This window comes from Agelaius tricolor, unplaced genomic scaffold, assembly GCF_023055355.1.
Source record: "Agelaius tricolor isolate 1412-34295 unplaced genomic scaffold, bAgeTri1.0.p SCAF_3, whole genome shotgun sequence".
Classification (NCBI taxonomy): Eukaryota; Metazoa; Chordata; class Aves; order Passeriformes; family Icteridae; genus Agelaius; species Agelaius tricolor.
Window position 1 is genome coordinate 19,276,244 of NW_027269263.1, and position 25,494 is coordinate 19,301,737.

The 25,494-nt window shown below is 49.1% G+C and overlaps 1 protein-coding gene and 1 long non-coding RNA gene across 2 annotated transcripts in view; both read right to left on the reverse strand.

Moving 5' to 3' along the window:
- Positions 1-3,351: 3,351 nt before the first annotated feature.
- On the reverse strand, positions 3,352-12,177 carry ELFN2 (extracellular leucine rich repeat and fibronectin type III domain containing 2). Its single transcript, XM_071422801.1, has one exon. It carries the CDS (start codon positions 11,817-11,819, stop codon positions 9,393-9,395), a length of 2,427 nt encoding a protein of 808 aa, XP_071278902.1. The 5' UTR covers positions 11,820-12,177; the 3' UTR covers positions 3,352-9,392.
- Positions 12,178-12,215: 38 nt separating this feature from the next.
- The window catches only part of LOC139587990 (uncharacterized), a 49,865-nt gene continuing 36,586 nt past the window's right edge, over positions 12,216-25,494 (reverse strand). Inside the window, exon 3 of the long non-coding RNA XR_011678546.1 lies at positions 12,216-12,446. This is a non-coding gene — a long non-coding RNA (uncharacterized lncRNA). The remainder of the gene's footprint in view (positions 12,447-25,494) is intronic.

A 25,494-nucleotide genomic window follows, 5' to 3' on the forward strand; every position in this document is an offset into this window, starting at 1 on the left:
GGGACAAGGCACCGGGCCGGAAAATTGGGTGCAGAAGTTGCAATGAATTCTTAATTATGCCCTTTCTGGCAACAGAAGGATGGAGCAGAATACTTTTCTTTTTTGAAGTGTTTCTTATTTAAAAAGTGATGAGGCCTTTGATTCATTTTCCACTGTAGCATTGGCTGGGCACCTGCTTACTTCTGCCTTGCTTAGCAGAAGTCACCAGTACAGCTCCTCGGACTCATTTTAGATCCCATTCCTTTCTCCTTTGGGAATGCATGTTAACTGCCAGTCTCTGAGGAGCCTGGCAATCCTACTGTAAGAGGTATCACATAACCATGTTGTGATAGACAGACCCTGTTCCAAGGAGCCTGACAAGGGAAGGGAAGACACAGATCCCTGTTGAATATTTGGAAAGCCAAGGAATGGAGCAGTTCTGCACACTGCCATAGTCCCACCAAATCTATAGCAGAATCTCAGGTTTGTCCCTGTAGGGGACCAGCAGTGATAGTGACCTAGCCATCATCTTAACAGTGCAAGGGAACCTTCATATAGGTATTCAAGTCTACATTTCATCTCTCTTATCCTTTCACTCCTAAATATTTCACTTTCAGGCTGGTTGGGTTTTCTTTCTCTAAGTTTGTGTTTCCTTCAAGGGTCAGAAGGAAAGTGTAGAGTCTGTTCAGTGACATTCCTCTGCTCCCCTGCTACAGGTGAGCATGGCCTGTGCACTTAAAATCCCAAATTCCCTTGGGCTCTGCGTAGTTCTCAGTCTGTCCTCCAGCTCTGCACAATACACACATTTGTGTTTTAATTGAAAAGGCATCCAAGATGTGGGGAAAGATGTTAGCCTGACCATTCCCTAGCACTGCTCTCATCCCCTTGAGAGACAGCCCTCAGAACAAAGGTCAGCAGCATGACCCTCACACCTTCAACCACATGTTCACTGCCCTTCAGAGCTGTTGGTTACTGGTTCCATTGGAGTCAACATTATCTGGAGACGAGATATTCCTCACTCTGCTCTCTTAGGAGTCATGATGGCTCAGGATGCCCAGGCACTTAGTGCTGCAGAAAAGTATCTTCTAATCCAAGCTGGCTATTGTAAAAGTCACCAAGATTTGGATGGGAAATCAAGACCCAGAAATGTTGTTAGCTCTGCAGTGGAAAGATGATTGTTCTGCCATTCCATGAGGGATGCTCTTCCAGTGCCTACAGTAAGTCCAGAAGAGGGCAATGTTGCTACTTGCCTGTTGGTACCACAAGACAGAGGCACATGCACATGTCCACATGGGCAAGGAGATGACAGCTGTCCCATATGACTTCCAGCAAAAGGCTCTGGGGCTAGGTCAGGCCTATCTGTGCTGCAGCAAATTATGGCTTGGATAAGTCACTGAACTTCATAAGGGTGGAAAAGAACCACGTCAGCACAAACCAACCACAAGAAAACACAAAACAGTCTTCCTGAGTCTGCAGCCAACCAAATAATGAGGCTGTGCAAAGAACCCCTGTTCTTCCCCAAGTCACTCTGGCCACCCTCATACTGCACACTGCAGCCACTTCCCTGTTCACAGCCCTGGGCCCTTCTCTCACTCCATGATGCAGACATCATGGTCCACAAAGCAGGTTCTGGAGGCAAAGGTCAGAGTGGTTTGCTGCAGTAACTGCAGTCTGTTGGACACAGTTACATCCAGAGGCACTTGAGAGAATTATGCAGACACACAGACACAGCTTACACCTCATGGCGTCTCTGGACACACACCATCTCACACAACAGTGTGCAGAGCAGAGGACTCCTAAGCTCTCTGACTGGAATCAACCAAAGGCTGTTTAAATACAAGCACTGCTTAACTCTTTCACCACAAATCATTTTGGCCCAGAGGGCTGGCTACAGTTCCTCCATGTCCCCTCAGCCCAACAGCTCTCACCTGGCTTCAGGACATTGATGATGTCTTCAGCCCTGACAATCTTCCCTTCCCAAAGCTTCCTGCTCCCCCTACACAGCATTTGCAAATACATCTTGTCCTTTCTCATCCCTGTGGCAGAGCAACCAAATGAAATGCAAGGACTGTGGAGACAAAATCGAATTTAGCAACAAAATAAACAGCATGGGGGCTCTCTACTGATTAGATTATGCCTCTTTATAATTTATGCATTAATTCCTCCCAAGGTCTGAGATTCCCTGTCTCAGAAGGTCTGAATCCCTGCACTGCAGAGATGCAGATGCCAGGAGCATCACTTTGACTGAAACATCCACCTTTCCACCAAGCAGATGAAGCTCTGATTAACCCCAGAAGAGCTCCTCTTTGTTATACACCATTGTCCACCCTTCAGAGATACACAGCCCAGCACCATTCCTTCCCAAACTCATTCTTTTCCCAAGTCTAGTAGAGACCATGTCAGACTGTGAAGCATGTGCCTGTAGTAGCATCTGCTCCTAGGTTTGCTCTCAAATCAATTCAAGCATTAATAAGAGTCATCAGCTACTGCAGCACATGTATCCAGGAGCTGTTGTGTCCATAGTCACAACTCCCTAGAACCATTAATTCCTGTCCTTTGCTACACAAGGAGCAGAGACTGTGAGCTAAGCACACTCAATAACGAAGCCTAGAAGCCATGGCTAGATTTATCTAATCAGAGCTGGATGGGCAAGAGCAAAAAAAAGAAACCCTCTGAGCCAAGGAGCCATACCACTCTCAGGAGAAACTAGAAACATTAAGAAACAGGAGGCAGAGAAGAGACAAGACATGCAAGGGAATGGCTGCTATGTCACCATACACAAATTGGCCTAATTATGTGTATAAATGCACCAATAGGCATGGGTTTGCTGGCTGTATTCTTGACTTTAAATATTGATGCTTAGGAAGAGCTGAGATCAGGATATCTGCTGGTGGATTAGGCTACAGATTGCTCAGTCATTACCCACAGCTGGATTGCCTGCCTTGGATTGCCTTCTTCCAGAGAGCTCTGGATCTTAGACAGAGGATTTCTTGTGTAGGTCATGGGCAAGGAAGCTCTGCCTTACACCCAGGCAGAGCTGAGTGCCTGCCCTGGGTGGGGCAGAACCTGGGTGCTGATTGGTGCAGGAAAGGACTGGTATCATGACAGAACTGATGACCAAGTGAAAATAATTTGGTGTCCAAAACAGGCAATAGCCAAGGGAAGAGAAACAGTGTGTTTGGGAGAAGCAAGTGACCACTGGGTGCCTGGGACAATCTTCCCATGCCCTGACCCAACTCTCTCAGTTTCACCCATACCCTGTTTCCTCCCATCCCGTCCCATCCCATCCCATCCCATCCCATCCCATCCCATCCCAACCCATCCCACCCCACCTTCTCTACCAGACAAATCTGAAACACAAGGACTCAGAAGCAGATTTTTATAGTTTTTGCTTGTTGATTTTTTTTTTTTTAGGTTTTTTCTTGGTTTTGTTTTTTTTAAATAAGAAATTTATTGCAAATATAGAAATTGATTTTCTCCATACAGGAATCTCCGAGTTGAGGAAAAACGATTTCGTGCCATTCAGTTTTAAAACAGGAAAAGAAGGAAAGAGAGAAAAAAAAAAGAAAGAAAAGAACAAGAAAGAAATACAATTCTAAAAGAAGAAAAGAAAATAAATTCAAAAAATAAGAAGAAAGTAAAGAACGTAACTCCAACTTAAATTTGTCCATACACAACCAGGGGGTCACAGGGTTGTTACGGAAGGAGGAACACCAAAGAGGCCACAAGGAGCCAGTCCCAGCAGCTGCCTCCCAGGCCCTTCCTTACATTCACGGGCTGACACCCCCTTCTCTGTGCCCGGCAGCTGCCCGCCCCTTCCCACCCCCTCACCCCAGACGCTGTGCTTGTGGATGGACCAGCCGTACCAGCCCTGGAGGGTCTGGCCTGACCCGGACAGGCTCTTCCTCTTCCCCCTGGGAAGGTGGAGAGCAGGAAGGTGGGACAGGCCAGCCAGGAGCAAGGCCTCACAGTGGCGGTGGTAGTTACGGGGAGGCAAAGGCCAAGCTGAACGCGCAGGGATGGGGCATCGGAGGGGGCCGTACAGGGGGAGGAGGGAACTCAACCCCTGGTGGGGCAGGGAGGAGAAGGAGCAGGAGAAGGGGGAGAAGGAGATGCCAGGCAGAGGATGCCCTCTCTCCACTCAGGAATGGGGTGGGTTGGGGCAGCCCTGCAGAGAGCTGCCCCAGTAGGATGGCCGGGAAAGGGACAGAGACACGTCCCCAGGGCACGTGGGGGGACAGCCAAGGGCAGGCAGACCGAGAATGCCCCTCACAGTACAAGGCCAAAGCGGCTGAGGGACAGGGCTGGGAATGCGTGCGTGCATAGGGGGGACACAACAGATGCTCCCCTCTGTCCCTTCTCCAGGGAAGGACCCAAGAGCACCTGCTCAGACAGGGTGAGCAGGTCACGGCTGAGGTGGGGCAGGCTCCACCAGCCCTACAAGAAACCCCCATAGCCCGGTGGGGGGTGGCACAAAGTGTCCGTCCCACACCAAGCCACCCTGAGGAGGTTCTCTCCTGCTCAGATGGTGGAACAGCAGCAGGCTGGCTCCAGCAAGAGGACATGACTTCATGAGGCTCTTCTTGACTGCATCTTGTGTGGAAGGAAGTGGTGATGGTGGAAGGGATGTTGTCCAGGCTCCTGGAGGCTGTGTGTCCTTCCTCACGTAGCTGAGCTTTCCAGTCAGCAACAAGCATGGCAAGTGTGCTTTTGGGGCCCTGGGTCCAGCTCCTACCCATATGGCAGCTGCCCACCCTGTAGCACTGAGCTCTGCCCTACAGAGAGGGGTCACAGCTCATCATGAAGTCTGCTCAGATTGTTTTCTCCAGGCACTGCTAACTTATTCCCCACCTCCTCTCAGAGAGCCTTCACCCCTGCACTCAATTCTTTTCCTTGCTGTTCCCTTTGTCCCTTTATCATCCCATTCTTTCCACTGTAGCTATTTCTTCCCCAGGTCCTTTCAGCCTGTCCCTCTTCTACACCTTCTCCATCTCCCTCTACCTGTTACCTCCTTGTCTCACCACTCCTTGGTCCCACCATACCTTATTCACCCCTTCTGCCCCTCGTGTCTTTCTCAGCTCCTTTTCCACCTTCCTCCTGCATCTTCCCCTCCTTCCTTCAAGCCTGCCAGGCAGAGCCTCCTCCAGCCAAGAAGGCTGATTAGCATTGCAAACACACAGAGGCCTCCTCAGCCCGACATAATTCTTCATTTGTCAGTCATGAATATTTCACACCTGCCTCAAGAGGGATTTATTCAGTATGGAAGAGTGGGGAGGGGGAGAAGGGAACATGGTACTGCAGCATAAACTGGGGCAGCACCAGCAGATATGGGAAAGAGCTCTGCCCCACTGTGAGGAACAGAGTCTCACCTTCACTCCCCTGGATGCAGGACCCCAGCCCAGGCTTCTCCCCTAGGCTGTTCTTGGGGCTAGAGGGCAGGTCTGTGCCCAACCTCATTCCTCACCCTCCACAATGTCCAGTGAACTGAGCCAAACCCCTGTTTTCTCTGCCAAGAGTCACCAAACCAGAAATAAAGTATGAAAGGGTTTGGTCTTGGTTTGGCCCCAGAAGTCCACTTTGCCCTGGGAGAAGGCAGCATTGAGGGACTTGCCAAAGCCAAGACTTAGAGGCCTTAGAAACATCAGGCAGTCTCTCCACATTTTCCCAACAAAGAGGTTTTTGAGGCCCCTCCCTCTGTCAGGCCAGCCAGGGTGGAGAATGCATAGGATAGACCTAATCCAGAGGTCTATGCAACCAATAAGAGGAAGGTGATGGGAGATCTTCCAAGTGATTGTAATCAGCTGCACATCAAGTTTTCACTGTATCAGAGGTTTCCCTTCAGCTAAAGCACTCCACGTTCCCTCAAGAATAACCTTGCTTTTTGGGAAAGAGCAACCAGGGCAAAGGGAGGGTGGTGACCGTTTCTCTTACAAGATCTATCTTGACAGGCCTCACTCCTGTTCCTCAATAACAGGGAGAAACGATGGCCATTAGAAAGAGCAGGCCTTTGGTATATAACACCTACCCCTTTACACACATGACTGTGAAAAGCAGCTGAGAGACCACGTTTGGAGCAAGGGAAAGGGTGACACTGGAAAGAAGAAGAAATGAGGTTTATGGGGTGATTGGTTTGGGCTCTCTTTGGGGTACATTCCCTCTCAAACTGGTAGGAGTCTCTCATAAAATCACAGCAGAGATCAATGAAAGGAGCAGAGAAAACAGGGACAAGGACAGGAGAGACTTGGAGGGAGGAGGTTAAATTCCAACAAACTGGCACATACACAACAGGTGTTTGCTCAGAAAAATACAGTAAAATTGTCATGCAAATAGAACGTTAAATCTGCTTTCCTCCAACAGGGCTGGCATCACTTTGTGAGCCCTCATCCTGAGGGAGGGAGCAGGACAAAGAAGAAGGGAGGAGGAAGGAAGGTGAGACACTTTGTTCCCCTTCCTTGCCCTCTTCCTCCCACAGAACAGTCCATCTTGTGCAAACTTCATCCAATGGTTTGAAATGGGGGCTATGGCTGGGAGAGAAATGGCTTTTCCCTCTTATCCAGCCTCACCCCACCAGAGAAAAAAGAAGGGCCTGATGATAGCTGTATCCCTGACCTTTCTTTTCTGCCTCATTGAGGTGCTGAGGGGAAAAAGTAGAAACCTTTATAAGTTAATGCTCCCCCTGAAGTATTGACTGAGCAGAACTGTGTACAAGACCACACAGCAGAGAAGCACAGGGAGGGAAGAGTTGGGGAGAGGAACAAGACTCCATCCCCCCTAGCCTGTCATCCCCCTTTTTCTGATAAGTTCTGTGCCCCAGCCATTAGTCTTTTCTTGGATGGTTGCCATGCTGGAAGACCACTGAGCCTGCCCTGTGTGGTAGCTGGGGATATCTCTGTTGTGCCTAAGCATCTCTCACAGCATTTACCTGTCTTGGTTTGCTGCACGGCCCCAACATGGAGGGACACCTGCCAGCAGTGATGTGACTTCCCTTTGCGGCTTCCCTTCATCCTCCTGCACACAGGTGCACACACACATGTGCACACACATCCCACCTCTGGGTTGGATTGGCTCTTACCATGTGGAGTCAGTCCCACAAACACCTCTGGACTCAAGGCAAAATAATGCTTTGACTGTGGGAAAGCAGGATGGCAGTAAAAAGTCTGAGGCAATGGGGTCAGGACCTGGCTTAGGATTGTTACCATCAGCATCCCTACAAGGAAGAAACTCTACAGATCTTCATAGGTTTACACTTTGGGGATACCTGCTCTGGTTTTCATGCACCAGACTCTGCCTACTGTTCCACCTCACTTACAGACAATGAAATTGTCATGTGTGGCCAAGAAGCCAGCTCTCACAGCTGGCATTGCTACTACCTGGCAGATAACAAGGCAAGTTCTCTGCATGCAGAATGTAAATCCCTCCTAGAGAAGCTCCTACACCCTCATCCTTCTCCCAGGGCCCCCAAAAACCCTGGGTCTTCTGAGGAGTGCCTCAAAGAGGAAATAACTACTCAGGAAGGGCCAACAAAACATAGGCCCTCACCCTCATTCTGATAGAGGTGAACTTTGGTCAAGTGTTGGGCAGATCATGGAGAGGAGGCTCACTGTGCTGCATAAAGACAAGTTCAGCAGGCAGCCCTCCTGCCTGACAGAAAAATACTGGGGGAGATGGTGCCAAGATTGTGCTTTATTGCGTTGCTCAAAAATGGGAATAGGTGGAGAGGGCAATAGGCTCATTGTCAACTCTGTGACAGATCTTCTATGCAAGAGGCAGAGGCTGGGATCTAGCAAGTGCAACTGGAATTTTGTCAAGACATGACAGGATCCCTAAGAAAAGTTTGTCACACCTGTGAGGATTAGGAGATGATGTGTTGTTCTCACTCTCACGAGGGCGTCTAAGTAGTCAAAGGAACACTGCCATCCAGATGCTGGAGTCCTCCTCTATCCTGGCACACACAGTGTGGCTGCACACCTAAGGGAGCTTCTTCCAGGCCATCTTTCTTGGGCTACTCCCAGGCCCCATTCTCACATCCCATTTGTTCCCTGTGCTCCTGTGTTCACCCTAGGCTGTCCCCTGTCCATGCCAGAACGTCCACAGCCTATACAAGAGAAAGACTCTTTGTGAGGCCAACCCAGTAAGGTGAGCAGCTGAAATCCTGTTCTTCACATTCACCTGGAAGTGAGGAGGTTGGATGATACTCTTCTCATGGACACCCACCCCACAGCCCATGGTGTAAATCAGTTGGGAAGAGCTGCAGAGGCTTCAAGGAGAACTTGTTCTGCTGAGGTCCTCTCCAGGTCCCTTCCTCATAGTAAAGGGGACATGAACAGAGAGTTTTAAACTGACTAGACAAGGGCAGATTGAGCATAGGCAAGTGGGGTGAGGAGGACCTCTGACCTGTAGCACTCGTGGAGAAATGGGAACCCCATACATCCCTATAGACCAGACCTTCCCGGCTTTTCCTCCACCACTCCTTGAGGACCTGGCTTGCCATGCCAAAGAGAATATTCACAACCTGTTTCTCCCCACCAACCAGCAGAAAACTGGCTCTGAGAAGGCCTGGAGAATGCCTGTCCCTCCATATTGCTGGTGTTCATCAACAGCAATGTGGCAGGAGAAGGGAAGGAGGAAGAGCAGCAAGGGCACAGAGCCTCTTATACGGCAGGTCCTACCCACCTTGGTCCTTCACATCTCTTCTCCTTCCTCTGAGGAGGACAGAGGTTTGTGAAGTATCTGGACAAGAAGTTCAAGCCCAGGGACTCTTAACAGAGAGGATAGGGAAGGGCAAAGAAAGGAAAAGAAGGGAGAGAACTTCTTCCAGCAATTCCCACCTTTTTTTGGAAGGAGACAGGAGAAAGAGAAAAGCCTCCACTGCTAAAGAAAATGAGGGAAAAAGTTAGTGATGGAAGATTTGGCATAGCAGGTGTACAAGGTGGACAAGGAATCTTTCTAAACCAAAGTCCTTCCCTCCCACCCAAAAGAAAAATCAGCCTTCAACAGGAACAGAAAGATGAATAGTTCACAGCTGAGTTTCATGCCCAGTGAGTGTCCATCTTTGCCCTTCTCCTACCAGCACTGCCACCCACTCCCAGGCCATTCCCACCCACCCACATTCCAACGTTGTTACCACAGTGTCAGTGCAGGGCGCTCCTCCCAACCATCTGTGGGCAGAACAATGGTCCCCGTAACACAGTAGAGACAATTCGGCATGTGTGTGTGTGTGTGTGTGTGTGTGTGTGTCAGTGTGTGTGTCTGTGTGTGTAAGAGTTGTTGTAAACTTTAAGAAAAGGTTTTGTCAGTTTTGTATTTGTCAGGAGTATTTTGTTGTTGGTTTATTTTTCACAGTCAAGTGGCTTTTTTTTCTGGTTGTTGGGGGGGAGGGGTCTTGGTTTGTATTGTTTCCTTGTGAGGAAGAGTCACAGCTTCTGCTGAGCAGAGACTCCTTTCCAGTAATCCAGGATGTCATGCAGATCCTCATCCTTGGCAAATTGAACTTTCTTCCGCAGGGCATGCCCAGCTGCCATGTAAACCTCCTCCCTGTGATGCTTCTTGTAAGGCCGGAATCGCTCCCAGATCTTGTGGGTGCTCTCTGAGGAGTACTCGGGGCTGGAGGAGTAGCCCGAGAAGTAGTGTCTGGGGGAGAGCTGGGAGTACGTGGAGTCTCGCTTGGACCGGGACAGTGGCTTGAGGAATGACACCCGCTGGCTCAAGGTGTCAGCGCTTTCCTCATAGTACAGGGCCGGGAAGGAGTGACGGTGCTCACTGCAATGGTAAGAAGGCTTGACCTCCAAGTGATGGATGGCGCTCGGAGACACCAAGGGAAGACGATCCAAAGGGCTGTTTAGTGGGCTGCCCTTCTCAATGTACTTGGAGTCAGACTTGCTGAGTGGTGGGTGGTCAGGCACATCCAAGCTGAAGACCTTGGCGCTCTTGATGGAGCCACTAGAGGAGACACTACAGGTCTTTCTGGCCACAGCAGCATCAGCACTGAGCTGGCGCTGCAAAGGGTGGTGGGAGCTTTCTTTGTAGGGTGGGGAAAGAAAGCTGGGCCGCTCTAGCCCACTCGAGGAGCCGGCTGGGATGGACTGGCACTCAAAGGCCATATCTGAGTCAACACCAGTCCCACCACCCAGGAAAGATGCTGTGTCCAGCTTGAGGGCATCAATACAGTTGTTGATGATCTGGTTGACCTTGTCTACCTCCTTGGCTATAGTAGAGATCTCAGCAGCTGAGCCTTGCCCATTGTCAAGCTCCCTCAGGTCCTCATCTCGCTGGGTTCTCTCCAGCCCATCCCCACCACCTGTCCGCACCTCAATGTAGTTACCTTTAGTAGTGACTTTGGGAGTCTCCATCCCAGCGTCCATTGACTTTGATGGGGGCAACTTCTCTCCAATCATGGAAGGGATGGAGGACATCCGTGAGACAGGAATGACAGGTGGCTCACCCAGCTTCTGGGAAGGATGGACCATGGTACTGGTATCAATATCTGATCCATAGCGCATTTCTAGAATGGTCTTTTTGACATTGAGTGACTTCTGTTTCTCCTCCTGCATCCTCCGCTTCCGCAGGCAGTAGTACACTACCCCCAGGACAATGACCATCCCAAAGAGGCAACCCAGGGTGGTCATAATATAGTGTGTAGTGGTGGAAGTACTGGAAATAGGATCCTCCCTGCCTTTGCTCCGGGTTGCAAAGGTCAGGCAAGTATGGTTGTAACGCCTGTTGTTGCGTATAGAGGCCACACAGAATGTATAATCAGTGTGGGCCTTCAGCTTGTTGACAGTGACATATTCCTTCTTGCTCTTCAGTGTTGCTATGTCAGAAACGTAGCTGTTGTTGTATTGGACCAGCACATACATCTTACTGTAGGGCATGGGGATGGTGACCATCAGGATGGCTGAAGTGATTGTGACGTCATGTAGTTTGATGCTGGGACTGAAGGAGGAGTCAGTGGTGGAAGAGGCTGGAGGCTTGACTGAGAGGAAATCCCCAGGGCTGATGGCTGACCCCTCATCCAGATCTCGCTGGGAGTCAGGGGTGTAAGGAGTTGGGTTGACCCTGGAGAGGGAGGGTATGGTGCCCCCTCTGCACATGGACTGGAAGATGGTGATGGCATTGCGGTTGTGGTGAGGCCGGGGCACCAGAAGCGGATACCCAGCAAACTCCCGTGGAGTCTCACACTGGAGGCGGTCATAGTTCTTGGTGACGTTATTGAAGAGAGCCAGCCAGTTAAGGAAGCCATAGAGGCTACAGTCACAGTTGAAGGGGTTGCCAGCCAGCTCGCACACCATCAGGTTGCTCAAGCTGGTGAAAGTGTTGCCCTCCAGACGGCTGAGGCGGTTGGATGACAGGTCAATGCTAATCAAGCTGGGGCACTCAGAGAAGGCAGTAGGGGTGACCAGCTCAATTAGGTTATGCTGCACAAAGAGGAACTGGAGGCGGGCCATGCCCCGCAACATGCCCTCTGTCAGGTTGGTGAGTTTGTTGTAGCCCAGCTGTAGGACCTGGAGGTTTGACTGACCCATGAAAGCCCCATCTTCAATGTAGGAGATCTCATTCTTGGTCAGGTTCAAATCAGTCAGGTTGCCAAAGCGGTTGAGGGAGGAGTACAGCACCACCTTGAGCTTGTTCTCATTCAGACGCAAGTCGTGCACCGTGCTGTTGATGTGCTGGGGGATGGTCTCATATGGGGGCTGGTTCTGGCTGCAGATGGCCAGCCACACATACCCTTTGTCCCCCTCAATCAGCCAGCAGTCACCTCGCACGGTGCCAGGGGAAAACAAGCAGAGCAGGGCACCTGCCCACAACCCCAGGCACAGCATGGTCTGCAGTGGTGCCCTCATCAGGGTGGGGGAAAAGAAATCCCCAACAAAAACCAACGCCAAATCTCAGGACAATGGCAAAAAGAAACTAGGGGGCAAGAACGGAGGTTTAACAATGGAAGGGAATGAGCACCCCAGTCCTATGAGATGTCATCACCATTATTTCTTCTTGCCCTCTGGGTCAATCCAGGAGCATAGAGGAAGGGGAACACATGCAATATTCTTCCAGAACACCCAAAAGCTATGACCATGGATGTTTGGTCCGGAAGGGAACTACCTTGTGCTTCTTTTCTAAACAAAAATTCAGGCCAAGGATAATGGATCTTCTTTGATGCTCATGAGCGACTCACACACTTTTTCCCCTTTTCTCCCCTCCCACCCACCCCCCACCCACACCAAACCCACCCCAAAACAAACCCAAGTTCTCCCCCTCCAGTCTTCCCCCGCCCCTCCACAGTGTGATTTGGAAGAACAAGGCAGGGCTGCCTCCTGTGTCGCTCACGCTCCCTTGGTTTCTACTCCTTCTCTTCCTTCTTTCCTGGGTTCCCTCTGAGAAGCTTCAGAGCTTCGGATCAAACATGTCGAAAACAAAAATACAGAGAAGGAAAGAGCAAGTGTGCATGAGAGAGATCCATCTGTCACTGGAATCTGGAAAAGGAAACACAAAAGACAAGAAGAGGCATCATTTGGAAAGGTCTTTGAGATAAGTGTATAGACAGCAATGTTTCATGAGAAGAGGGAGATGGGGAGGAGACACCTTAAGGGGGGTGCAAGCAAGAGAGGTGTGGTACTGCCTGCCGTGCTGATAAGCCTTTGAGGAGGGAACCCTCACAATGTATAATGTCATATCAGGGATATGCAGAAGGGTATCTGGGATCCCTTAAGTAGTGTGATCACAGCCAGGGACCCGGGGGAAGGCAGTGGCGTGGGAGTAGAGGGGAAGGGAAAGGAGAGTGGGAAACATAAAGCTGTTATTGCGGGGGCTCAAAACCCCTAGTGTAAACAAAGGCAAGCCCCAAGCACAGCCAAAGCCATGAAATTTCAGCTGCCTGGAAATGATGTACACAGAATGCATGAAGCAGGGAAAATGCAGACAAGCTTCTCCCCCTACCCCCCTCAAAAAAGCCAAACACTTTTTTCCTTTCCTTCCTTCCTTGATGCAAGAGGGATAAATAATTCAAACCACGTGTAACCACTTCTGCTCTAAAAATTGTTCCTGACTCTTGGTGCATGGACAAGGCTGTTGAGGTGAACCAGTCTGGCTTGAGCACAGTGGGGGGGGTGGGGAGCAGGCAGTGTGTCAAATACCAGCCCCCAGTCTCTCACCCAACAATGCCAGAACTCCTAATCTGAAGCACATCACCCATCTACTCCCCATCAAAGAGTGGTGCACAGTTTACACCTTCATACTTTACTACCTCTACTTTGGGGCTATGAACACTGCCCCTTTGTAAGAAAACACACCTTGCAGACAAAGTGACCTTTGCCTGTTAAACCACAACAAAAGTATTTCTGGGCTCTGGGCAAGCTCCTGGTTCTGACTGCAAAACACAGCCTGGAGCACCTTTCTCTCCAGTTACAGCTTCAACCCTTCTCCACTGTGCTAAGACAGGAGCCTGGCAGGGGTGTCCTCAGGCAGCACAGAGGAAATAATTTCATACAGTAGATAAAACACTGTAGGGCACTCTGCTATCTTTTTTTATTATTATTAATTTTAATTTTGAGGAGAAAGGAAACACTAAAAAAACAGAGAAAAGGATCCTTGGTTAATGAAAACTAAAGATCCCCTCTTGCCCCTTTTATTTTGGGGGGAGGCTGCTCACTAAAGATATCGCTGAAGCTTTTGCTGCAAAAGCTGAACCAATTTCTAGCACAGAGACACAAAGGGCAGAAATAAAATGAAGGAAGATAAATGAAGGAGGAGTGAACCCTTGAGGAACAAGGCTTACGTCTGTGGAGAAATCTGAGCTGATTTGGGTCTGTGGAATTACCAGGCCAGCTGGATTAAGGGATCAGAGATAGTGTCACAGAGAAACACTTAAATATTCAATAATCCAAAAAGTAAAGCCAAGACTGAGAAAGGAAGGGGGAGAAGAGCTGCACCAATGGAAAAGACAGAGAAAAACCCTCAATTCCCCACAGCTCATAGTCTGAGGCCACCAAACTCATGTCACTTATGATTGTCACATGATAGCCTTCAGCTGCTGCCTCAGCTTTGCCTCAGCCAGCAATCAAGCAGAAGGCAGAGGTTTTTACAGTCTGTTGATTTGTTTCTCAGCCTTGTAATCCAATGAGAAATAATTTCCTGATGCTGTTCCCCCAGATGCCAGCTAGGAGGCACATCTGGCTCTCCACAGGCTGGGACCCACAGGCCTCTGATATTCCTCAGCATCAGTCCCTGTCTTGTTCCTCCATTTCCAGAAGTGACTCCATGCAGAGACACAGCCAATTCCCCACACCATCTCTGTCCCTTTACCTTCATCTCTACCGTTCCTTCACTTTGCCTGATTTCTTCCACTGAACAAAGGAGTGGCAGATACTATCATGCTTTTTGCGCTTTGGTGCCCAAAGTATGTCCACCTCAGGCAGAGGCCAGGGGCACCCCCTGAGCAAGCAGTGGAAAGATTTAGGGATTAGAGATTTTAGCCACCATCATTCTCTGAGCATTCTGTTCTGGCCTGCCTGTCTCACCTCACCAATTACTCTGCACAATATCCAGCTCCATACAGTCACATCCCAGCCCACTTGCTTTGATCCCTTCTGCTAGGGCAGACTGCTCCAAAAGGTGTGCTGAAGTCACCATTTCCTGCTGTAGCTTGTTCATGGTGCACATGCACAGAAAGAAACTCATGGCCAGGACCATGTTCCTCTGCAGCAAGCCCAGCAATCCCTGACAGCCACCCCATCCCACTCAAGGAGCTGAACTCAGGCAGGATAGAGAAGGTTTGGAAGGGCAGATGTCCTAGTAGCCTGGAAAGGAAAGAGATGGGTTAGGGATAGATAGGAAAAAAGGTGGTGTTTATCATTGCTGTTTGCCAAAACCAAGGGGACCATGCAGAAATTCCTGCTTCCTGCCTACCTCCCACCTGGGCTGTGTAGCCTTGCCTCAGCCACAGGCCACAGGAAGGATCAAGCCACTCCTCAAGCCAAACTCATTGGTCCCCTTGGGTGCCCAAGGTAACCATGTATGAGAAATACACAGACCTTGACATTCTCCCAATGGTTCCTGTCACCCCACCATCATGCTGGTTTTGAGGGCACTGAATCCAGCCCAATCCATGGCCTACTGCACCCCTGCCCATGGCCCAGCACCCCATTTCAGCTCAGCCCAACAGCATCAGACCCTGCTACAACATTGCTGTAGGAGTTGTGGTCTCCAACTCTACCACAGCCATGTCCTGCCCTCTAGGGAGCAGCTGCTCCCTGACCCTGGCAATCCATAGTCAAAGGGAGGCCAGGAATGATGAGCAGCACTATTGCACTCCTCTAACTGTCTACAGCCAAAAGAACATAAATCACACAGCACTGGAGTCCAGCAGCACAAGGAAGCAACACTCTGTCCTTTTTGCTGGCCTGAAAGGTGCTGACAATGGAGTTGGCTGTTTCCCTCTCTTGCTTCTCAGGCAACAGAGCAAGAAGGCACAAGACAGGGAAAGCAAGAATGAACAAATCCAGCATAGCAGAGAGCCAAGGAAGGGGGATGCAAGAGTTGTGGAGAACTTATGGGCAAGAGAAAGAGTTAGAACATGGGATATGTTTTATAAGGAAGGTACAAGATAACCACCTCCATGTGCTGGGCTTGTTTAGTTGTAGGGTTCTCACACTCTTCAGTGTCACCAAGATTTACAGCAAGCCCTTGGCTCCTGGCCATCCTAATGTATGTGTGAACGTGAAGGAACAGGAGTGACATGGCACCCATGAAAGCTGTGCTGCCCTTGGCTGGCACAAAGCCAGCCTATCAGCTCCCAAGTGATTTCCCTCTGCTTTACTCTCTATTAATGGATGTCCCAATGTTATTGGCATTTATCTATAGCATGTCGAAGAAGAGCAGAAGGCCACAGGGATGGTTCCATTGATCAAAGGAAAGAAAAGAGAAGGGAAAGTGAAACAGAGGGTGGAAAGCCCCAAATCTGAGTCAGGAGGTAGGTGCCAATGGCCACAAACATCCCTTTGACTTGGAGCTCAAGGTAGCACAGGGGATGACAAAGGATTGAGGTCACTAGTGAGATGGCAGCATAAAGTACAGCCAGTGAAAGTATGGACAGGCAGGATAGGAGGCACAGAGGCAAACTGGAGCCTGAGGGAGTGGAAGGACCAAACCTGAGAGAGAATACAAGGCAACCAGAAAAGTCACATACAGCTGCAATTTGGGCCTAAAATTCTGACCTTGTCAACCTTGTCCTCTTGGGGCCCCATGCACTGGAAAAACCAGCACTTAATTCTACCATTGCTTAAACGGTGCTAAGAGCCTCCCATTTGAAATGCATGCATTAAAAACCTGCCAAACACTCTTGACTCCTCTTGGGACACCCCGAAACCAGGCCAAAGCTCCTGCTGCTTTCTTAAGCTTCATGCTGCAGCTGAGCATTATCCCTCTTCCCAGCTCAGTGTGCTGCCTGCTCCTGGCAGGCCTCAGGGCACAAACACCATCTCCAAGGGACTCTGCCTCCTCTTCTTGGCTTTAAGGTCCTTCCAGGATTTCTCTAACTACTTTCTGAAAGAGGAGCCTGTCCTAGGGGTGCTTGGCACTCAAAACTCATGCCTTTCTTGAAGGGACTCTCCCCGTCTGCTGGGTAGTTTCTGTAATTCACAGTGGTCTGAGCATCACTGCAGCCACCCTAAATCACCACCCAAAGATTGTCCTTGCTTTTGCATCTGGCTCTCATGGAAGCATAGTGTCATGGGAGAAGCTTGAAGCACAGCTGTGGCACTCACAGGATAGCAGTCCCTTCCCTCTCAGCCCTGCTTCTAGGGAATTATTGCAGGAGTTACCTTCAAGTCATGCAGCAAAGAACCTGTGACTGTGCCCATAGGTGCTCCAAAAGCTCTGACAAGTCTGGGACCAAGAGAAGAGGGAGCAGGAAGCCTGATGGCCGGTGGTTTTGTGGCATGGAAGACATTTAAGCATGCATGAGAGAAAGAGAGAGAGAGAGAGAATGCCTTCTACTGTAGATTCTCTGATGTTCACCAAGGGTTGAGCTCCACAGCACTCTTTCCTTTAATGGGTCTCAATGAAGGTTTCTATCTCACATTCTCTCTTCTCTAATTTATCCCCTATCTTCATAGAACACCTTGTAGGAATTTTTTAAATTAGAACAATTTAAGAAAGTTATAAAAACTGAGTTATCTCTCAGTTCCATTCCAATGTACCATTTGTTTAAAATCAGCCCTATAGCTTCAAAACTCCAGAGGTCAAAGGAGCTGTACAGCCACTCTAGAAAGTCATGCGACAAAAGGTGTTCCCATGTCACTAACCAGACAAAGCCTTCATCCCTTACAGGAGTTGAACTGAATTCAATGAGTCCTGCTGAAGAGTGTCTACTCAACCTTAGAGGCTCTGTGAATTTGGCAGTGTGCTGTTGCAAGAGAAATCTCATGCTTCAACTCTGGGCAGGTTCATTTCACTCTAAACAAATCCACAGTTCCTGCGGGTACAAAACTCATTCCTCTGAAAGCTGGTCTGGCCCCACTGTAAGTGGGGAGGAAGATTGCAGATCCCAAACTCCAGCTGTCCCTGACATCTGGAAGCCCAAACCACTGGGATCCCAGCAGGACACTGGGAACCTAACAAGATCACAGCTGCTTCTCACAGGACACCACTGCAAGGATACTCACAAAGCTTAAATTCCAGCTAGCAAGGATGGGACCCTGCAGAGAGGCAGGGAAAAGGGATGAAATATGGGCTGCAGAACTGCCCCAAGGACATGATGCTCTGCACTCCTGCCCTTTGGCCAGTTTGGGGCATGGGAAGGAAGAATTCAGAAGGAAAAATTCAGAAGGAAGAATTCACACACCCAGGCTCAAACAAACACACTGCCATTGACTCCAAATCTTTGCTGGGACAAACAGCTTAAAGACTAACCATGAAAAAAAAACCCAACACGTCACTGTAGATAAAACCCCTGCTCTCCCATCGTGCCTTCCCAACAGCGATTAGATGCCTAATTTGTTAGGCAGCAAGAGAGAGAGAATGGGAAGGCTCAAGGGAGAAAAATGAAGCGGCTCAGAAGCATGAAAGAGAGAGCTTTAGAAGCATAAATCTTATTTTAGAGTGATAAATACTGGCAGAAAGGTCTTTCATATGCCTGTGGTTCCCTGGCAGGCCAGAAAGCCACTTTTGTTTTCCAAAGTGAAATGGTTACCTTTTATATTAATATGATTATTGAAGATTAAGGCGGATTTGCATCAAGCCAGCTCCACCCAGACAGCCTGCAGCAGCAATCCACAGAAGCGTGTACATGGGGGTAGGCTTGGGAAATAGCCTGCTCCAGGTAGAAGAGCATGTCAAGAGATTAAAGGTGCCACAAAAAATACTATCACCGATTAGGCTGCCTTCAATTCTCCCCCTCCAGAGCCAGGAGGGAGGCCTGGGAAACATACTTCCCTTTTCATCCCATGAACCCAGACATGGGGCAGTAGAAAGGCTAAGAAGGAATTCTTGCTGGCCATGGGGAGGGAGCATGTGGTCTGTGTGAGGCTCTGTAGGGACATGCCATAGGGAGTGTGACAGCCAGAGTGGCTCTGCCTAGTGCACTGGTGTGGGTGTGAGTCACTGTAGAGAAAGACGCGGCCCTGTCGGCTCCCCCGGGGTGGAGGGGGTGTGTGTGCGGAGGAGTCACTGTAGGTGATGGGGTGGATGTGTGGGCTGGGGCTGGATGTGGTTTAGTCACTCTGTGAAGCAGAGAACCGGTGCTGGCTCCTGGGGAGAGAGGAATTGCCATGGAGAAGCAGGCAAAGGCTGTTTGTGAGTTTATGTGCGTGTGCATGTGTGCTTGCATGAAGCAGGCACCTCGGAGAAAGGGGTGGGAGTGTTTGGCTGTGTGAGAGGCGCTGCAGGGGACGGGGTGGGAGTGCAGGCTGCATGTGGGCGTGCAGGGATCATGGGAGACAACCAGTGTGTGCTTGGGAGAAGGCTCCAGGGAAAGGGGTGGGAACACTCCTGCTGTGTGTGTCCCTGACCTGAATCACTGTAGGGAGCAGGGTGTGAGGGCAGGCTCTGTGCATGTGCATGTGCATGTGCATGTGCATGTGCATGTGCACGTGTGAAGGAGCTGCTCTAGGGGACAGGGAATGACCTCTGCTCTCTGTGAGCTGTTGAGGGGTAAAAGGACAGGAATGGGAGTTCTGTAGGAGTGTGTGTGCACGCTGCTGCAGGTAACAGGCCAGGAGTGGGGGCTCTGGGAGCATGTAGCAAGCAGGGTGGGAGCACTGGTGCTGTTGTGTGCTCCTATGCAGCATGTCCAGCCATGAGACAAAGAGAGATCCTTGGGCTGTATGTGATATCACTGCGAAGATCCCCCACCTCCTCAGGGTCATTGCGATGCCTCTGCTGTCCTGTGCTGGCCTTGGTGCCCTATTTCCTTCAACAAGTCCTGGCTCTCAGCAGTCTGACTATGACCAGCAGGAAGTTATTTGAGGGATGCCCTCACTCAAACCAAGCATACCTCCAGTATTTCTGGATGCTAATAATATCCCCAGCAATCCAGCAGTGCCAGTTTAGAGGGCCCCCAAACATGCTACCCTGCAGGTAGGGTAGGAAAAGGGCATGGTCCTTGAATTACAGCTCACTACAGTCGCTTATGGGGAGGCCTCAGAGCCTAAGGAATCACATATGTCCTGGAGCAGCAATCACTTCCTGCCATTTGCCCTGTGTAGGAAACCTCCAGGCCTGCAAACTCCTGCAGGGCACAGGCATTGGCATTCAAGCATCCTTCAACGTTCTCTCACCTTCCAGCCAACCTTGTCCTGGGTGGCCACCTGAGAGAGATTCCCTCACTGGCAATGAGACTCTCAGCCCCTCAAAGCTCTTCCTCTGGTCAGTGCATGCCTAGATTCAGCAAGAGGAGTAGCCTCACACCGGACAGGGCATTCTGTTTCCACACGGATGCTTCCACCTTCCTTCCATCCTCCACCCTCAGGCAGTGGCACAGCTCAGCCTGCTGGGGAGGGACCCTCCTCCCGGCCGGCTCGCCCACCTAGATTTCAAGCTAGCATCTGACATGCATTTTGACACAGCCGTGCCTCCCCTCTCTTTTCCCCACTACCTTGCCTTGTTTAGAGCCTGGTTTTTTCTTCCATTGCCAAAACACAATGACTGTTATAATTAACAGATTATCTCAGTGCGACAGCTGCAGTCCTTTGAAAATTAGGTTGAATAACAGGATCCTGCCGTATGGTAATTTCTTTTCATCTCTCAAATATTTTCTCTCTCTCACTCTCGTTTCTACCTCATTTCTATTTTTCTTTCTTTCTTTTCTCTCTTCCCCCCTCCTACATTCCACCAGCTCCCTGACTGCATGAGCAGTATCTTTGGGGTGACACAGGCTGAAGGGCTCTCTCTGCCTTCATCAGCTGTTTCCATTCCCCTTCTTTTACTACCACACCTCACAGAGAAGCAGTGCTTGCAAGCAGGTTCATAAACACGTCAGGAAAACACGTGCCCACCAGAGGCAGTGGTCAGGAGTCCTCTCTGAAGCCCCACTGGCTCAGAAAAGCACCCCAGGGAATTTCATGGGGAGGGGAGAGACTGGGATGCAGTAGCCTGAACCTCTGCCTGCAACTTTGGGAGCTGAGAGCAATGTTGCAGCAGAGTGGTTTGCACAGAGTTAGCCAGGGTGCTCTACCCACCCACTACCCCTCCGCCTTCTTGCTGACTCAGTATCTGCCCCTGACTCACCACTTGCTCACTGAATGGGGACTGGCAGTACTTACACGGCATCCTTCTCTCTGCTCAGGCAATAGCTCTGCCACTTACCACCCCCTTTCCCATTATCCACCTACATCTGTCTCTCTACCGACTCAATCAACCCAAGACAGCCAGAAAAGCAGCTTGCTGGGGATTCGGGGTTTCAAAACCAAAATAAGAACTGCTCCCAGCTGGACCCAAATTAGAGGCTCTGGAAATCTCCTCCTCCAGGACTAGAGATCCCCTGGCCCTAGCTGTAAGTGGGACTGATCCATCCACAGAAGTGGCTGGACTCCTCGGTCTCTGCTTGGGCAGATGCACTAGCACACAGCATTTCAGGCTGTGAGGATGACCAGCCAGACATGTGGGATGGGTCTGTTGGAATGGTGTCCGGCATTTGGCAACTGAATGGTTTCAAGTTCATTATGTTCTGGACTCAAGAAGTCTGCAACTTTGTTGTTGACTGCACCGGGAGCATTAGTTAATTATTGTCAATGCCTGGCTTGAACTCATGCAAAATACCTTGGTCCTGCACTGCTTCTTTCAGCCATGTCTGGAATCTATACAATATCATCTGTTACACTTAAACACCACTTTTTCCTTCTGAAAAACAGGGAGGGATTTCTCCATACAACATGCCCATCACAGCCTAACACACCTCTGCAGAAACCAGTTCCAGCTGGGTCCTGGGCCCCCTCCTGCCTCCTCAGCACAGCCATTTCCTCTCCTCCCATGAAGTTCCACTTCATTTATTTCTTTAATCCCAACTCAGTAGAACAGAAACTCTTTGTCACCATTATTCTGCCAAAAGCCAAGTAGTTTTATAACAAACACTCATCCTTTCCATTGTATTTCAGCAGTCTCCAGCAATGCTTCTCCTCATCGTCCATGATCTCTCTCTTTTCATCCTTTGCCATCCTCAACCCCGCATTTTCTCTCTGCTTTCACTCCAGGCCCTGTGATAGCTCATGGCATTTATAGCACATCTCCTCATTCATTCACTGTCACTTACCCAAATGTTACCTTCATTTATTAATTCTTCTTTTTTCTAGTAGCATCCCTCTTCTGAGTGCTTTGTACAGTCCTACTTACGTATCCAATAATAGTATTTTCCCAATGAGTGAGTCATATACCCCTTTGCTGACATTTAGAATTCTCCTTGTTCTTTGAAACACGTTTATTCATTCCCCATCTCTACAATTATATATGTCTACTCATGGTGTTGCATTTCCTACAGCAGCTGTGCAGCGAACAGATCATTTGTGCCAATAGCCCAGCAAAATTCTTTTTCCTCCTGGTACCTTGACATCCTCCATTTTAATTATGTAGGCCAAAGCTAATTCAGGCTATGATGCAATCAAAAATGGGGGACAGCTCAATTTAAAAAACACCCCACCCTTTCCTTTGTTCTTGCTCAGTCCAGTTTTCCATCTTATTTCCCCACCTATTCTCTGCTCTGCCTCTTTCGATGCTGTCAGTAGCACAGTACATGGAGGCTGCAATTGTTATTGGGCCTCTGATTTCATAGGTACTGAAAATATTTTCAGTGAGAAACAAACTTTGCTTCAGACTGTTTCTGGGCTGAAAGGACCAAAAAAACAAAGGAGCATTACTCAGCTAATACAGGCACATAAATGTCTTACCCACTAACCCACCTAATAGGTACTTCATGGCCAGGGAATGATGCTTATTCCCCTAAATCTCTCTCCAGGTAGCCCTAGAAAGCAATTAATCTGGCAGCCCCTCCTTGTTCCTCACTGTGGCCCTATTCCTTCCCCACAGTTCTTTGTTTCTCTTTGAGTCCTTAGTCACCCTTGCATATTCCATATTTTATTTATTCCTTGCTACTCCTCTTAATCTGCATAGTCCAAACCCTAAGCTCCGGAGTCACCCTGACTCATTTCCTCCCCAGGAAAAGCAACATTTTATATCAGTGGGAAAGCCTGTGATGTCAATCTGGACAGAGACTGATTCTGCACAGGGACTCCCTCATGATTATTTCTTGTTCTCACTCATTCAGGTCTCCATTTAGCAACACGCTTAAGCATGCACCCAACCGTAAACCCATGCAAGTCCCATTCAGCTTCTCAATTGCTTTCTTCTGCAACATCTGTGTTGATGGTTCCCACATCTTCCAAACACAACAGATTCTCCCTCTGTGCTTCCTCTTCCTAACCTCTCTGTTACCCACTCACCAACATCCTTCCTCTTGCTTTGAGAAATTCCTTTTATTCCATTTTTTTTCCTTTGCTTGTTTGGATTTTCTTATTTTCATTGCTGCCAGGGGAGTCCAGCTTGTAGTTTCACCTCCCTGTTCCTGAGATTGCTATGTTGAATAAAACACTGACTTCCCCCTCTTCTCTCCAGCATTGTGAAATACTGAATTGGGCCACTAAGGAGAAAAGCTATTAGCCAGGACTGCTGTCTCTGATACTGAAACAGAGCTGGCAGCAATATTTACAGGCGACTTTGAAAGTTCCAAGGATGGCTTGTGGCCAAAGCTGATGATATCCACCCCCTCTCTTTTTTAATGATGTCTTCCTATGACTCAGTCTGGTCCATAAGTCAAAATAAGATTTTTTTTTTTTACCCATCTTCCCTTTAAGCAATGAGAACAAGAGCCTAAGAACAGAACGCTGTAGCATCACGGATAGGACACGTTACGTCACGAGTAATGCAACTTGGGGTGTCCTTGGTAGCTTAAAAAGAAGCAGAACAAAAGGCGTGTGTCCTCTTTCCGGAGAAATGAGTTTTGGCAGAGCTAAACTGGCAATTGCCTGAGTTTTCTAAACTTAGTTTTATCTGTAAGCAAAGCAAGAAACACGCGGGAAGCAGAGACACGGTGACCTCAGGGGCTCATGACTTCCCAGGCTCAGCAAGGAGCTGCCGTGCCCTTTATTATCCCACATTGTGCGGAGGCAGAGCCTGGAATAAAGGGACGGTGTCGGGGGAGCTGTGGCAGCTGTTTCAGAGGGGGCTGTGCTGTACCAAGCCAGCCTGCCCACACAGCCATACCTGTGCCTCCAGCCACGCAGTCTGCAGTGACAAACAGCCACTCAAATGCCTGAGGAGTGAGCAGTTCAGCATGAGACCACTTCATTTGCTCCTTCCCTTCCTTGTCTGCCAGTGGCAGGGAAAAATGCAAGTTTGGAAATTGGCAGTGTTGTGTATAGCATTACCAGGCTGGAGTTATACTGACTACTAGACTGCTACAGGAAAAAACAAAAAAACAAAAAACACCAAACAAACAAACAACAACAAAAAATCCCCACAAAACCCAAAAAAAACACCACCATCACCCAAAAAAACAAGCCCCCCCAAAAAACCCAAACCAAACAAATTTAAAAAACCCAACAAACAAAAAACCAAACAAACCCAACAAAAAAAACAGGAAAAAATGGGAAAACAATCCAGAAGAGGGTAGCAGGCTGAGAGCTGCAAAGAAGGGTGGGGTGTGAGCGGGGGAGAGCCAGGCAAGGAAATAGGGAGAAAAATGAGACAGTACTGTATCCAAGAGTAGATACTATGATGATGGGGACATTGGGAATATGATAGATAGGCAGGGAAGGAAGGCAAGCAGACAGAGGAAGATACAGAGAAAGAGACAGAGACGAGGGAGGGAGAAGGGAGAGAGAGAGGCAGAATTAATTTAGGAGGAATATACTGAAAACATAATCTTCTCAACAGAGTTAAAAAAGAGAGCGAGAGAATTAAACAAACAGCGACAGGAAACTGAGAAAGAATAACTTTTTTTTTTATGAGCTTGTTAACATTTGTGAAGTTAAGTAACCCTAAATTTATGCCATTAATTTGCATGTATTACATTTTTTTTTCTGTGCTGCCAGTTTATAGTCTCTGTGAAACCTTTAAAAAGTGGCTTTTTTTCTCCTTTTCCCTTTGCCTGTGTTAATTAAGGCTTGTGATATATGTATATTTTTACACTGCTGCTGTGCTCTAGCATTTAATCATGAAATGGCCCTTTTTGCCTTTTATTTGGGCTGCTCCTGCCTCATCCTTTCACCTGCACAGAAACCTGAGGAGGCCTGCAATGGTCCACCCACCTGCACCGATCTGCAAGCATGCCTAGAGCCAGACTGAGATCCCATGATCCCAGGCTGGGATTCTCCCTGTCAAGCAAGGCAGCTTTCACAACAGGGAGAGGATCTTCAGCTGCTGAAGGGTTAACAGTTCCAATGCACTAGGGCATTCACATTGCCATACTGAAGCACACAGTATTTACACATCAGCAATCACTGGGGAGCCATAAATCGGATTCTCAGGGGAAATCCAGCCAAAGAACAGTGAGATTCCTAATGAAGGAAGTCACAGCCAAAGCTGGGGGAGGCACAAGTGACAGATACTCTCTAATCAGCTGCTGGAATAAAAGGGGATGCAGATCATCCTCCAGGGCTAGAATTATCCAACCTAGGATGCACATAGAAAGAGCTACTGTAGAAAATGCAAGTCCAGTTTCTCCCCTGCTTCCAGGGGACTGCACCACACCAGTTCTCAGGGGCAGTGTCCCTCCTCTCCTCCCAAGGACTCTTCTTTCTGGGCAGACAGATCTCTCTCCTAAGCACATTGCTGACTTTGGAAGTGCCCAAGGCCAACACAAAGCATAGCTGGTGGAGCCCTTTTGGCTGCTGTCCCAGCGAGCATATTTCTGAGCTCAGCTGGACAGGAGTCCTGGTCCTAAATGTGCTTTGATTGCTCTGCTCCTCTCCAAAGGCTCTGTTTCTCCCAGCTGTAAGCAGAGTTTGCTGAAGCAAGAAGCAGGTTGCTAAGCCTGGT